At 45.2% G+C, this 17500-nt stretch overlaps 1 protein-coding gene across 1 annotated transcript in view; it reads right to left on the bottom strand.

Moving 5' to 3' along the window:
• LOC115140692 (electrogenic sodium bicarbonate cotransporter 4-like) overlaps positions 1-17500 on the bottom strand; it is a 62842-nt gene that overhangs the window by 21356 nt on the left and 23986 nt on the right. The window contains exons 11-15 of the mRNA XM_065026760.1: positions 2923-3097; positions 1446-1579; positions 1009-1189; positions 788-878; positions 51-88 (exon numbers count right to left, since the gene is read on the bottom strand). Of these exons, the coding sequence (XP_064882832.1) occupies positions 51-88; positions 788-878; positions 1009-1189; positions 1446-1579; positions 2923-3097 (619 nt within the window). The remainder of the gene's footprint in view (positions 1-50; positions 89-787; positions 879-1008; positions 1190-1445; positions 1580-2922; positions 3098-17500) is intronic.

Below are 17500 nucleotides of genomic sequence, written 5' to 3'. Positions count from 1 at the left end.
TCTTTAAAAAGACATGACAAAATACACATAGAATAAAAACAACAACTTACTCCAAAGAGACTAGAGGTGTTATCAGTTGGCACTGGCACTAAACCATTGAAGATCATTGAAGCCACTGTTTAAGTTAGAAGAAGGGAGAAAGAGACAAAGAGAGGAGGGTAATGAAGGAGAAATTGAGATGCAGAGAGGGAAAACGAGATGACGGCAGAGTCAGGGGACAAGAGAAATACAAAATAAAATAAGATTTTAACAGGTAGACTTTGAGACTTTGAACAGAGAGAAGGAGTAGCTAGTTAAAGCTCATGCATACACAGGAAGTATTACTCACTCGCATCAGACAGCAGCCATTTGTGTGTGCAGCAAAAACAAACGTGAGACAAATCAGTTACAGTAGTCAAGTATCTTCAGTCAATTCTCATAACGTTTGCAATATAAGATTTCACAATGCAATAAACGTCTCCAAACAGGCATAAAGGTATAATCCATCCTTATATTACCAAACCATTCTATAATTGTGGTGTCCCCATACCCCTTGGCGGTAGCCAGGTCCTGCTAATACCCACATTTCTTTGTGCTATTGCCATTTCTATTCCTGTCAAACTTTTGACATGGTTGGCGAGACAATTCCATAAGGAGCTGTTATGAGAGAGTGGAAACAGACTGACACCCAGGCTACTAGGTCCTGATAACCTCATCATAAGCCTCTTCGACCCTTTAACAACCCTTATATCCTCTGCTGGGGACTCTGCACTTCAGTAATATTTTATACAGCTAAGGATGGACTCACTGGGGTCTGGGGCCAGGCACTCGCACTTGTAGGCGGTGACGTAGTCTGGCTTGAAGTCGGTGTTGATGGGGTAGTATTTGAAGGAGCCCATCTGTAGCAACACATTATATAAACAGTTTAATGTGTGTGTGTGTGTGCTTGCATGACTACATGTGTACTCGCCTGCGTGTGTGTGTGTGCGTGTGTGTGTGCGCGTCTGCGTGCACACACACATGACCCACCATCTTCTTGATGGCATCAGAGATGAAGATGAAGGAGATGAGGCTGGAGAAGCCCTCCTCTGTGAAGCGGGTCATGTACTTGATGATGTAGCTGGCGTCCGTGGCGACCAGGAGGAAGCACTGCAAACAGGAGTGGATCCCGATCCACAGACGCAGCTCCATGTAGTCTATACCATTGTTCCTTATAAATAAGAACATTATTGATATAGGGGCAGAATGTGGAAGGCAGGAGAGTCTTTTTATGAAGCTGGAATGGACGCATACTCTCCAATAAGACACATCAAATCTTATCTCATCATTGTGCCATTCATATAACTGTCTGATGTGCGTGTTGTTTGAATTCTCATCAAATCAAGAGGAGGAACCATATGTATTCAAATACTACATATAGGCTACAGTGTCTGATTGTGAACTAGGGTGGGGTTGAGCTCGCTCACTTGCTGAATTCGAAGAGCAGTTTCTCAAAGATGAGGATAGGTCCAGTAGAGCTGAGGATGATGAGGGGCTGACCACTAAACAGACAGAATACTGTTCCTGACAACGCTGTGCCCAGGAAACTCTCCATCACACCCTGAAACAGAGAAAGAGAGAGAGGGCAGGTGGGGTTAGTTTGAGAGAGAGAAAATGAGACAGAAAGAGAGAGAGAGAGAGAGAGAGAGAGAGAAAGAAAGTGAGAAAGAGAGATAGAGAGTTCAATTCTACAACCATCTAAAGGGAAGCGATTCCCAAACCTTCCATAACAAAGCCATCACCTACAGAGAGATTAACCTGGAGAAGAGTCCCCTAAGCAAGCTGGTCATGGGGCTCTGTTCACAAACACGAACAGACCCCACAGAGCCCCAGGACAGCAACAGCAACACAATTAGACCCAACAAATCATGAGAAAAAATATATATAATTACTTGACATGCTGTAAAGAATTTACCAAAAAACAGAGCAAACTGGAATTAGCCATAAACAGAGAGTACGCAGTGGCATAATACCTGACCACTGTGACTGACCCAAAATTAAGGAAAGCTTTGACTATGTACAGACTCAGTGAGCATAGCCTTGCTATTGAGAAAGGCCGCCGTAGGCAGACCTGGCTCTCAAGAGAAGACAGGCTATGTGGAAACTGAGCTGCACTTACTAACCTCTTGCCAAATGTATAACCACATATTTCCCTCTGATTACACAGACCCACAAAGAATTCCAAAACAAATCCAATTTTGATAAACTCAAATATCTATTGGGTGAAATAACACAGTGTGCCATCACAGCAGCCAGATTTGGGACCTGTTGCCACAAGAAAAGGGCAACCAGTGAAGAACAAACACCATTATAAATACAACCCATATTTATGTTTATTTATGTTCCCTTTTGTACTTTAAGTATTAGCACATCATTAGAACACTGTACATACCTATAATATGGCATTTGAAATGTATCTATTCCTTTGAAACTTGTGAGTGTAATGTTTTTGTATTGTTAATGTCACTTTAATTTATTATCTATTTTACTTGCTTTGGAAATGTAAACCTACTGTATGTTTCCCATGCCAATAAAGCCTTCTGAATTGAATTGCCAGAGAGAGAGAGAAAGAGATGAACAAATGAATTCAGTTCAGTCATTGGTCCATATACTGCATGTGATGGATAGGGCCAGTGACTGAACTAAATCCATCTCTCTCTCAGTCTCTCTCTCCCCCCAATTAAGCTACCATACATTTATTTGTTTTGTTCCATTTTGCAAATCATTGACTCAGAAAATTAGGACATTAATTAATTGGCCCTACCCTGGGTACCAGTCTGTTTGTTTTAACATTCCATTCATTGTACTTTGTCATATGCCAAACATATTGGTATATAACACGGAGTATAAGGGGTGGAATGGTAACACAAAACAGTTGTGGATTTCAGGCTAAAGCAGCCCAACCTGGTAGTTGTCTGTGGCGTCTCCCAGCAGGCCTCCGAAGGTGATGGCGTTGGTGATGCAGCCCAGGTAGATGAACAGCACAGCAGAGATAGACTGGATGTGAAAGCCTTCATAGAAGTCACTAAGCAACCAGGGTATTTTTCTCTTGATGTCAAGAAACAGACCTCCACAGAACCTGCAATAGACACTCTGGTTATGATGCAGAACTTACCACAGACAAGGACACACTGGTTACCACAGAACCTGCCACAGGCACAGACAAACACTCTGGTTACCACAGAACCTGCCACAGGCACAGACACAAACACTCTGGTTACAACAGAACCTGCCACAGACACAAACACTTTGGTTACAACAGAACCTGCCACAGACACAAACACTCTGGTTACCACAGAACCTGCCACAGACACAAACACTCTGGTTACAACAGAACCTGCCACAGACACAAACACTCTGGTTACAACATAACTTTCCACAGACACAAACACTCTGGTTACCACAGAACCAGCCACAGGCACAGGCACAAACACTCTGGTTACCACAGAACCTGCCCCAGACACAGACACAGACACTCTGGTTACCATAGAACCTGCCACAGGCACAGACACAAACACACTAGTTACCACAGAACCTGCCACAGGCACAGACACAAACACACTGGTTATGATGCAAAACCTGCCACAGACACAAACACACTGGTTACAACAGAACCTGCCACAGGCATAGACACAAACACTCTGGTTACCACAGAACCTGCCACAGGCACAGACACAAACACTCTGGTTATGATGTAGAACCTGCCACAGGCACAGACACAAACACTCTGGTTACAACAGAACCTGCTGCAGACACAAACACTCTGGTTACAACAGAACCTACCACAGACACAAACACTCTGGTTGCCACATAACCTGCCACAGGCACAGACATAAACACTCTGGTTACCACAGAACCTGCCTCAGACACAAACACACTGGTTAGCACAGCACCTGCCTCAGACACAGACACAAACACACTGGTTACCACAGAACCTGCTGCAGACACAGACACAAACACTCTGGTTACCACAGAACCTGCCTCAGACACAGACACAGACACACTGGTTACCACAGAACCTGCCACAGACACAGACACAAACACACTAGTTACCACAGAACCTGCCACAGGCACAGACACAAACACTCTGGTTACCACAGAACCTGCCTCAGACACAAACACACTGGTTACAACAGAAGCTACCACAGACACAAACACTCTGGTTATGATGCAGAACCTGCCTCAGACACAAACACTCTGGTTACCACAGAACCAGCCACAGGCACAGACACAGACACTCTGGTTACCACAGAACCTGCCACAGGCACAGACACAAACACACTGGTTACCACAGAACCTGGCACAGGCACAGACACAAACACACTGGTTATGATGCAAAACCTGCCACAGACACAAACACTCTGGTTACCACAGAACCTGCTGCAGACACAGACACAAACACTCTGGTTACAACAGAACCTACCACCGACACAGACACAAACACACTGGTTACCACAGAACCTACCACAGACACAGACACAAACACACTAGTTACCACAGAACCTGCCACAGGCACAGACACAAACACTCTGGTTACAACAGAACCTACCACAGACACAGACACAAACACACTAGTTACCACAGAACCTGCCACAGGCACAGACACAAACACTCTGGTTACCACAGAAGCTACCACAGACACAAACACTCTGCTTATGATGCAGAACCTGCCTCAGACACAAACACTCTGGTTACAACAGAACCTGCCACAGACACAGACACAAACACTCTGGTTACCACAGAAGCTACCACAGACACAAACACTCTGGTTATGATGCAGAACCTGCCTCAGACAAAAACACACTGGTTACAACAGAACCTGCCACAGACACAAACACTCTGGTTACAACAGAACCTACCACAGACACAGACACAAACACTCTGGTTACAACAGAACCTGCTGCAGACATAGACACAAACACTCTGGTTACAACAGAACCTACCACAGACACAGACACAAACACTCTGGTTACAACAGAACCTACCACAGACATAGACACAAACACTCTGGTTACAACAGAACCTGCTGCAGACATAGACACAAACACTCTGGTTACAACAGAACCTACCACAGACACAGACACAAACACTCTGGTTACAACAGAACCTACCACAGACACAGACACAAACACTCTGGTTACAACAGAACCTACCACAGACACAGACACAAACACTCTGGTTACAACAGAACCTACCACAGACACAGACACAAACACTCTGGTTACAACAGAACCTACCACAGACACAGACACAAACACTCTGGTTACAACAGAACCTACCACAGACACAGACACAAACACTCTGGTTACAACAGAACCTACCACAGACACAGACACAAACACTCTGGTTACAACAGAACCTGCTGCAGACATAGACACAAACACTCTGGTTACAACAGAACCTACCACAGACACAGACACAAACACTCTGGTTACAACAGAACCTACCACAGACACAGACACAAACACTCTGGTTACAACAGAACCTACCACAGACACAGACACAAACACTCTGGTTACAACAGAACCTGCTGCAGACATAGACACAAACACTCTGGTTACAACAGAACCTACCACAGACACAGACACAAACACTCTGGTTACCACAGAACCTGCCACAGGCACAGACACAAACACTCTGGTTACCACAGAAGCTACCACAGACACAAACACTCTGGTTATGATGCAGAACCTGCCTCAGACACAAACACTCTGGTTACAACAGAACCTGCCACAGACACAGAGACAAACACTCTGGTTACCACAGAAGCTACCACAGACACAAACACTCTGGTTATGATGCAGAACCTGCCTCAGACAAAAACACACTGGTTACAACAGAACCTGCCACAGACACAAACACTCTGGTTACAACAGAACCTACCACAGACACAGACACAAACACTCTGGTTACAACAGAACCTGCTGCAGACATAGACACAAACACTCTGGTTACAACAGAACCTACCACAGACACAGACACAAACACTCTGGTTACAACAGAACCTACCACAGACATAGACACAAACACTCTGGTTACAACAGAACCTGCTGCAGACATAGACACAAACACTCTGGTTACAACAGAACCTACCACAGACATAGACACAAACACTCTGGTTACAACAGAACCTGCTGCAGACATAGACACAAACACTCTGGTTACAACAGAACCTACCACAGACACAGACACAAACACTCTGGTTACAACAGAACCTACCACAGACACAGACACAAACACTCTGGTTACAACAGAACCTACCACAGACACAGACACAAACACTCTGGTTACAACAGAACCTACCACAGACACAGACACAAACACTCTGGTTACAACAGAACCTACCACAGACACAGACACAAACACTCTGGTACAACAGAACCTGCTGCAGACATAGACACAAACACTCTGGTTACAACAGAACCTACCACAGACACAGACACAAACACTCTGGTTACAACAGAACCTGCCAGACATAGACACAAACACTCTGGTTACAACAGAACCTACCACAGACACAGACACAAACACTCTGGTTACAACAGAACCTACCACAGACACAGACACAAACACTCTGGTTACAACAGAACCTACCACAGACACAGACACAAACACTCTGGTTACAACAGAACCTACCACAGACACAGACACAAACACTCTGGTTACAACAGAACCTACCACAGACACAGACACAAACACTCTGGTTACAACAGAACCTACCACAGACACAGACACAAACACACTAGTTACCACAGAACCTGCTGCAGACATAGACACAAACACTCTGGTTACAACAGAACCTACCACAGACACAGACACAAACACTCTGGTTACAACAGAACCTACCACAGACACAGACACAAACACTCTGGTTACAACAGAACCTACCACAGACACAGACACAAACACTCTGGTTACAACAGAACCTACCACAGACACAGACACAAACACTCTGGTTACAACAGAACCTGCTGCAGACATAGACAAAAACACTCTGGTTACAACAGAACCTACCACAGACACAGACACAAACACTCTGGTTACAACAGAACCTACCACAGACACAGACACAAACACTCTGGTTACAACAGAACCTACCACAGACACAGACACAAACACTCTGGTTACAACAGAACCTACCACAGACACAGACACAAACACTCTGGTTACAACAGAACCTACCACAGACACAGACACAAACACTCTGGTTACAACAGAACCTACCACAGACACAGACACAAACACACTAGTTACCACAGAACCTGCTGCAGACATAGACACAAACACTCTGGTTACAACAGAACCTACCACAGACACAGACACAAACACTCTGGTTACAACAGAACCTACCACAGACACAGACACAAACACTCTGGTTACAACAGAACCTACCACAGACACAGACACAAACACTCTGGTTACAACAGAACCTACCACAGACACAGACACAAACACTCTGGTTACAACAGAACCTACCACAGACACAGACACAAACACTCTGGTTACAACAGAACCTACCACAGACACAGACACAAACACTCTGGTTACAACAGAACCTACCACAGACACAGACACAAACACTCTGGTTACAACAGAACCTGCTGCAGACATAGACACAAACACTCTGGTTACAACAGAACCTACCACAGACACAGACACAAACACTCTGGTTACAACAGAACCTACCACAGACACAGACACAAACACTCTGGTTACAACAGAACCTACCACAGACACAGACACAAACACTCTGGTTACCACAGAAGCTACCACAGACACAAACACACTCTGGTTATGATGCAGAACCTGCCTCAGACACAAACACTCTGGTTACAACAGAACCTGCCACAGACACAGACACAAACACTCTGGTTACCACAGAAGCTACCACAGACACAAACACTCTGGTTATGATGCAGAACCTGCCTCAGACAAAAACACACTGGTTACAACAGAACCTGCCACAGACACAAACACTCTGGTTACAACAGAACCTACCACAGACACAGACACAAACACTCTGGTTACAACAGAACCTACCACAGACACAGACACAAACACTCTGGATACAACAGAACCTGCTGCAGACATAGACACAAACACTCTGGTTACAACAGAACCTACCACAGACACAGACACAAACACTCTGGTTACAACAGAACCTGCTGCAGACATAGACACAAACACTCTGGTTACAACAGAACCTACCACAGACACAGACACAAACACTCTGGTTACAACAGAACCTACCACAGACACAGACACAAACACTCTGGTTACAACAGAACCTACCACAGACACAGACACAAACACTCTGGTTACAACAGAACCTACCACAGACACAGACACAAACACTCTGGTTACAACACAACCTACCACAGACACAGACACAAACACTCTGGTTACAACAGAACCTACCACAGACACAGACACAAACACTCTGGTTACACAGAACCTGCTGCAGACATAGACACAAACACTCTGGTTACAACAGAACCTACCACAGACACAGACACAAACACTCTGGTTACAACAGAACCTACCACAGACACAGACACAAACACTCTGGTTACAACAGAACCTGCTGCAGACATAGACAAAACACTCTGGTTACAACAGAACCTACCACAGACACAGACACAAACACTCTGGTTACAACAGAACCTACCACAGACACAGACACAAACACTCTGGTTACAACATAACCTGCTGCAGACATAGACACAAACACTCTGGTTACAACAGAACCTACCACAGACACAGACACAAACACTCTGGTTACAACAGAACCTACCACAGACACAGACACAAACACTCTGGTTACAACAGAACCTACCACAGACACAGACACAAACACTCTGGTTACAACAGAACCTACCACAGACACAGACACAAACACTCTGGTTACAACAGAACCTACCACAGACACAGACACAAACACTCTGGTTACAACAGAACCTACACAGACACAGACACAAACACTCTGGTTACAACAGAACCTACCACAGACACAGACACAAACACTCTGGTTACAACAGAACCTGCCACAGACATAGACACAAACACTCTGGTTACAACAGAACCTACCACAGACACAGACACAAACACTCTGGTTACAACAGAACCTACCACAGACACAGACACAAACACTCTGGTTACAACAGAACCTGCCACAGGCACAGACACAAACACTCTGGTTACCACAGAAGCTACCACAGACACAAACACTCTGGTTATGATGCAGAACCTGCCTCAGACACAAACACTCTGGTTACAACAGAACCTGCCACAGACACAGACACAAACACTCTGGTTACCACAGAAGCTACCACAGACACAAACACTCTGGTTATGATGCAGAACCTGCCTCAGACAAAAACACACTGGTTACAACAGAACCTACCACAGACACAGACACAAACACTCTGGTTACAACAGAACCTACCACAGACACAGACACAAACACTCTGGTTACAACAGAACCTACCACAGACACAGACACAAACACTCTGGTTACAACAGAACCTACCACAGACACAGACACAAACACTCTGGTTACAACAGAACCTACCACAGACACAGACACAAACACTCTGGTTACAACAGAACCTGCTGCAGACATAGACACAAACACTCTGGTTACAACAGAACCTACCACAGACACAGACACAAACACTCTGGTTACAACAGAACCTACCACAGACACAGACACAAACACTCTGGTTACAACAGAACCTACCACAGACACAGACACAAACACTCTGGTTACAACAGAACCTACCACAGACACAGACACAAACACTCTGGTTACAACACAACCTACCACAGACACAGACACAAACACTCTGGTTACAACAGAACCTACCACAGACACAGACACAAACACACTAGTTACCACAGAACCTGCTGCAGACATAGACACAAACACTCTGGTTACAACAGAACCTACCACAGACACAGACACAAACACTCTGGTTACAACAGAACCTACCACAGACACAGACACAAACACTCTGGTTACAGAACCTACCACAGACACAGACACAAACACTCTGGTTACAACAGAACCTACCACAGACACAGACACAAACACTCTGGTTACAACAGAACCTGCTGCAGACATAGACAAAAACACTCTGGTTACAACAGAACCTACCACAGACACAGACACAAACACTCTGGTTACAACAGAACCTACCACAGACACAGACACAAACACTCTGGTTACAACAGAACCTACCACAGACACAGACACAAACACTGGTTACAACAGAACCTACCACAGACACAGACACAAACACTCTGGTTACAACAGAACCTACCACAGACACAGACACAAACACTCTGGTTACAACAGAACCTACCACAGACACAGACACAAACACACTACACCACAGAACCTGCTGCAGACATAGACACAAACACTCTGGTTACAACAGAACCTACCACAGACACAGACACAAACACTCTGGTTACAACAGAACCTACCACAGACACAGACACAAACACTCTGGTTACAACAGAACCTACCACAGACACAGACACAAACACTCTGGTTACAACAGAACCTACCACAGACACAGACACAAACACTCTGGTTACAACAGAACCTACCACAGACACAGACACAAACACTCTGGTTACAACAGAACCTACCACAGACACAGACACAAACACTCTGGTTACAACAGAACCTACCACAGACACAGACACAAACACTCTGGTTACAACAGAACCTGCTGCAGACACAGACACAAAAACACTCTGGTTACAACAGAACCTACCACAGACACAGACACAAACACTCTGGTTACAACAGAACCTACCACAGACACAGACACAAACACTCTGGTTACAACAGAACCTGCAACACAGACACAGACACAAACACTCTGGTTACCACAGAAGCTACCACAGACACAAACACTCTGGTTATGATGCAGAACCTGCCTCAGACACAAACACTCTGGTTACAACAGAACCTGCCACAGACACAGACACAAACACTCTGGTTACCACAGAAGCTACCACAGACACAAACACTCTGGTTATGATGCAGAACCTGCCTCAGACAAAAACACACTGGTTACAACAGAACCTGCCACAGACACAAACACTCTGGTTACAACAGAACCTACCACAGACACAGACACAAACACTCTGGTTACAACAAACAGACATAGACACAAACACTGGTTACAACAGAACCTACCACAGACACAGACACAAACACTCTGGTTACAACAGAACCTACCACAGACATAGACACAAACACTCTGGTTACAACAGAACCTGCTGCAGACATAGACACAAACACTCTGGTTACAACAGAACCTACCACAGACACAGACACAAACACTCTGGTTACAACAGAACCTACCACAGACACAGACACAAACACTCTGGTTACAACAGAACCTACCACAGACACAGACACAAACACTCTGGTTACAACAGAACACAGACATAGACACAAACACTCTGGTTACAACAGAACCTACCACAGACACAGACACAAACACTCTGGTTACCACAGAACCTGCCACAGGCACAGACACAAACACTCTGGTTACCACAGAAGCTACCACAGACACAAACAGACACAAACACTCTCTGGTTACAACAGAACCTGCCACAGACACAGACACAAACACTCTGGTTACCACAGAAGCTACCACAGACACAAACACTCTGGTTATGATGCAGAACCTGCCTCAGACACAAAAACACACTGGTTACAACAGAACCTGCCACAGACACAAACACTCTGGTTACAACAGAACCTACCACAGACACAGACACAAACACTCTGGTTACAACAGAACCTGCTGCAGACATAGACACAAACACTCTGGTTACAACAGAACCTACCACAGACACAGACACAAACACTCTGGTTACAACAGAACCTACCACAGACATAGACACAAACACTCTGGTTACAACAGAACCTGCTGCAGACATAGACACAAACACTCTGGTTACAACAGAACCTACCACAGACACAGACACAAACACTCTGGTTACAACAGAACCTACCACAGACACAGACACAAACACTCTGGTTACAACAGAACCTGCCACAGGCACAGACACAAACACTCTGGTTACCACAGAAGCTACCACAGACACAAACACTCTGGTTACATGCAGAACCTGCCTCAGACACAAACACTCTGGTTACAACAGAACCTGCCACAGACACAGACACAAACACTCTGGTTACCACAGAAGCTACCACAGACACAAACACTCTGGTTATGATGCAGAACCTGCCTCAGACAAAAACACACTGGTTACAACAGAACCTGCCACAAACACTCTGGTTACAACAGAACCTACCACAGACACAGACACAAACACTCTGGTTACAACAGAACCTGCTGCAGACATAGACACAAACACTCTGGTTACAACAGAACCTACCACAGACACAGACACAAACACTCTGGTTACAACAGAACCTACCACAGACACAGACACAAACACTCTGGTTACAACAGAACCTGCTGCAGACATAGACACAAACACTCTGGTTACAACAGAACCTACCACAGACACAGACACAAACACTCTGGTTACAACAGAACCTACCACAGACACAGACACAAACACTCTGGTTACAACAGAACCTACCACAGACACAGACACAAACACTCTGGTTACAACAGAACCTACCACAGACACAGACACAAACACTCTGGTTACAACAGAACCTACCACAGACACAGACACAAACACTCTGGTTACAACAGAACCTGCTGCAGACAGACACAAACACTCTGGTTACAACAGAACCTACCACAGACACAGACACAAACACTCTGGTTACAACAGAACCTGCTGCAGACATAGACACAAACACTCTGGTTACAACAGAACCTAGACACAACACAAACACTCTGGTTACAACAGAACCTACCACAGACACAGACACAAACACTCTGGTTACAACAGAACCTACCACAGACACAGACACAAACACTCTGGTTACAACAGAACCTGCTGCAGACATAGACACAAACACTCTGGTTACAACAGAACCTACCACAGACACAGACACAAACACTCTGGTTACAACAGAACCTACCACAGACACAGACACAAACACTCTGGTTACAACAGAACCTACCACAGACACAGACACAAACACTCTGGTTACAACAGAACCTGCTGCAGACATAGACACAAACACTCTGGTTACAACAGAACCTACCACAGACACAGACACAAACACTCTGGTTACAACAGAACCTGCTGCAGACATAGACACAAACACTCTGGTTACAACAGAACCTACCACAGACACAGACACAAACACTCTGGTTACAACAGAACCTACCACAGACACAGACACAAACACTCTGGTTACAACAGAACCTACCACAGACACAGACACAAACACTCTGGTTACAACAGAACCTACCACAGACACAGACACAAACACTCTGGTTACAACACAACCTACCACAGACACAGACACAAACACTCTGGTTACAACAGAACCTACCACAGACACAGACACAAACACACTAGTTACCACAGAACCTGCTGCAGACATAGACACAAACACTCTGGTTACAACAGAACCTACCACAGACACAGACACAAACACTCTGGTTACAACAGAACCTACCACAGACACAGACACAAACACTCTGGTTACAACAGAACCTACCACAGACACAGACACAAACACTCTGGTTACAACAGAACCTACCACAGACACAGACACAAACACTCTGGTTACAACAGAACCTGCTGCAGACATAGACAAAAACACTCTGGTTACAACAGAACCTACCACAGACACAGACACAAACACTCTGGTTACAACAGAACCTACCACAGACACAGACACAAACACTCTGGTTACAACAGAACCTACCACAGACACAGACACAAACACTCTGGTTACAACAGAACCTACCACAGACACAGACACAAACACTCTGGTTACAACAGAACCTACCACAGACACAGACACAAACACTCTGGTTACAACAGAACCTACCACAGACACAGACACAAACACACTAGTTACCACAGAACCTGCTGCAGACATAGACACAAACACTCTGGTTACAACAGAACCTACCACAGACACAGACACAAACACTCTGGTTACAACAGAACCTACCACAGACACAGACACAAACACTCTGGTTACAACAGAACCTACCACAGACACAGACACAAACACTCTGGTTACAACAGAACCTACCACAGACACAGACACAAACACTCTGGTTACAACAGAACCTACCACAGACATAGACACAAACACTCTGGTTACAACAGAACCTACCACAGACACAGACACAAACACTCTGGTTACAACAGAACCTACCACAGACACAGACACAAACACTCTGGTTACAACAGAACCTACCACAGACACAGACACAAACACTCTGGTTACAACAGAACCTACCACAGACACAGACACAAACACTCTGGTTACAACACAACCTACCACAGACACAGACACAAACACTCTGGTTACAACAGAACCTACCACAGACACAGACACAAACACACTAGTTACCACAGAACCTGCTGCAGACATAGACACAAACACTCTGGTTACAACAGAACCTACCACAGACACAGACACAAACACTCTGGTTACAACAGAACCTACCACAGACACAGACACAAACACTCTGGTTACAACAGAACCTACCACAGACACAGACACAAACACTCTGGTTACAACAGTTACAACAGAACCTACCACAGACACAGACACAAACACTCTGGTTACAACAGAACCTGCTGCAGACATAGACAAAAACACTCTGGTTACAACAGAACCTACCACAGACACAGACACAAACACTCTGGTTACAACAGAACCTACCACAGACACAGACACAAACACTCTGGTTACAACAGAACCTACCACAGACACAGACACAAACACTCTGGTTACAACAGAACCTACCACAGACACAGACACAAACACTCTGGTTACAACACAACCTACCACAGACACAGACACAAACACTCTGGTTACAACAGAACCTACCACAGACACAGACACAAACACACTAGTTACCACAGAACCTGCTGCAGACATAGACACAAACACTCTGGTTACAACAGAACCTACCACAGACACAGACACAAACACTCTGGTTACAACAGAACCTACCACAGACACAGACACAAACACTCTGGTTACAACAGAACCTACCACAGACACAGACACAAACACTCTGGTTACAACAGAACCTACCACAGACACAGACACAAACACTCTGGTTACAACAGAACCTACCACAGACACAGACACAAACACTCTGGTTACAACAGAACCTACCACAGACACAGACACAAACACTCTGGTTACAACAGAACCTACCACAGACACAGACACAAACACTCTGGTTACAACAGAACCTGCTGCAGACATAGACACAAACACTCTGGTTACAACAGAACCTACCACAGACACAGACACAAACACTCTGGTTACAACAGAACCTACCACAGACACAGACACAAACACTCTGGTTACAACAGAACCTGCCACAGGCACAGACACAAACACTCTGGTTACCACAGAAGCTACCACAGACACAAACACTCTGGTTATGATGCAGAACCTGCCTCAGACACAAACACTCTGGTTACAACAGAACCTGCCACAGACACAGACACAAACACTCTGGTTACCACAGAAGCTACCACAGACACAAACACTCTGGTTATGATGCAGAACCTGCCTCAGACAAAAACACACTGGTTACAACAGAACCTGCCACAGACACAAACACTCTGGTTACAACAGAACCTACCACAGACACAGACACAAACACTCTGGTTACAACAGAACCTGCTGCAGACATAGACACAAACACTCTGGTTACAACAGAACCTACCACAGACACAGACACAAACACTCTGGTTACAACAGAACCTACCACAGACATAGACACAAACACTCTGGTTACAACAGAACCTGCCACAGACATAGACACAAACACTCTGGTTACAACAGAACCTACCACAGACACAGACACAAACACTCTGGTTACAACAGAACCTACCACAGACACAGACACAAACACTCTGGTTACAACAGAACCTGCTGCAGACATAGACACAAACACTCTGGTTACAACAGAACCTACCACAGACACAGACACAAACACTCTGGTTACAACAGAACCTACCACAGACACAGACACAAACACTCTGGTTACAACAGAACCTACCACAGACACAGACACAAACACTCTGGTTACAACAGAACCTGCTGCAGACATAGACACAAACACTCTGGTTACAACAGAACCTACCACAGACACAGACACAAACACTCTGGTTACAACAGAACCTACCACAGACACAGACACAAACACTCTGGTTACAACAGAACCTACCACAGACACAGACACAAACACTCTGGTTACAACAGAACCTACTGCAGACATAGACACAAACACTCTGGTTACAACAGAACCTACCACAGACACAGACACAAACACTCTGGTTACAACAGAACCTACCACAGACATAGACACAAACACTCTGGTTACAACAGAACCTACCACAGACACAGACACAAACACTCTGGTTACAACAGAACCTACCACAGACACAGACACAAACACTCTGGTTACAACAGAACCTACCACAGACACAGACACAAACACTCTGGTTACAACAGAACCTACCACAGACACAGACACAAACACTCTGGTTACAACAGAACCTACCACAGACACAGACACAAACACACTAGTTACCACAGAACCTGCTGCAGACATAGACACAAACACTCTGGTTACAACAGAACCTACCACAGACACAGACACAAACACTCTGGTTACAACAGAACCTACCACAGACACAGACACAAACACTCTGGTTACAACAGAACCTACCACAGACACAGACACAAACACTCTGGTTACAACAGAACCTACCACAGACACAGACACAAACACTCTGGTTACAACAGAACCTACCACAGACACAGACACAAACACTCTGGTTACAACAGAACCTACTGGTTACAGACACAGACACAAACACTCTGGTTACAACAGAACCTGCTGCAGACATAGACACAAACACTCTGGTTACAACAGAACCTACCACAGACACAGACACAAACACTCTGGTTACAACAGAACCTACCACAGACACAGACACAAACACTCTGGTTACAACAGAACCTACGACAGACACAGACACAAACACTCTGGTTACAACAGAACCTGCTGCAGACATAGACACAAACACTCTGGTTACAACAGAACCTACCACAGACACAGACACAAACACTCTGGTTACAACAGAACCTACCACAGACACAGACACAAACACTCTGGTTACAACAGAACCTACCACAGACACAGACACAAACACTCTGGTTACAACAGAACCTGCTGCAGACATAGACACAAACACTCTGGTTACAACAGAACCTACCACAGACACAGACACAAACACTCTGGTTACAACAGAA

This window comes from Oncorhynchus nerka, linkage group LG13, assembly GCF_034236695.1.
Source record: "Oncorhynchus nerka isolate Pitt River linkage group LG13, Oner_Uvic_2.0, whole genome shotgun sequence".
Classification (NCBI taxonomy): domain Eukaryota; kingdom Metazoa; phylum Chordata; class Actinopteri; order Salmoniformes; family Salmonidae; genus Oncorhynchus; species Oncorhynchus nerka.
Note: the sequence above shows the minus strand (reverse complement) of the source record. Positions and strands in the feature narration are given on the sequence as shown.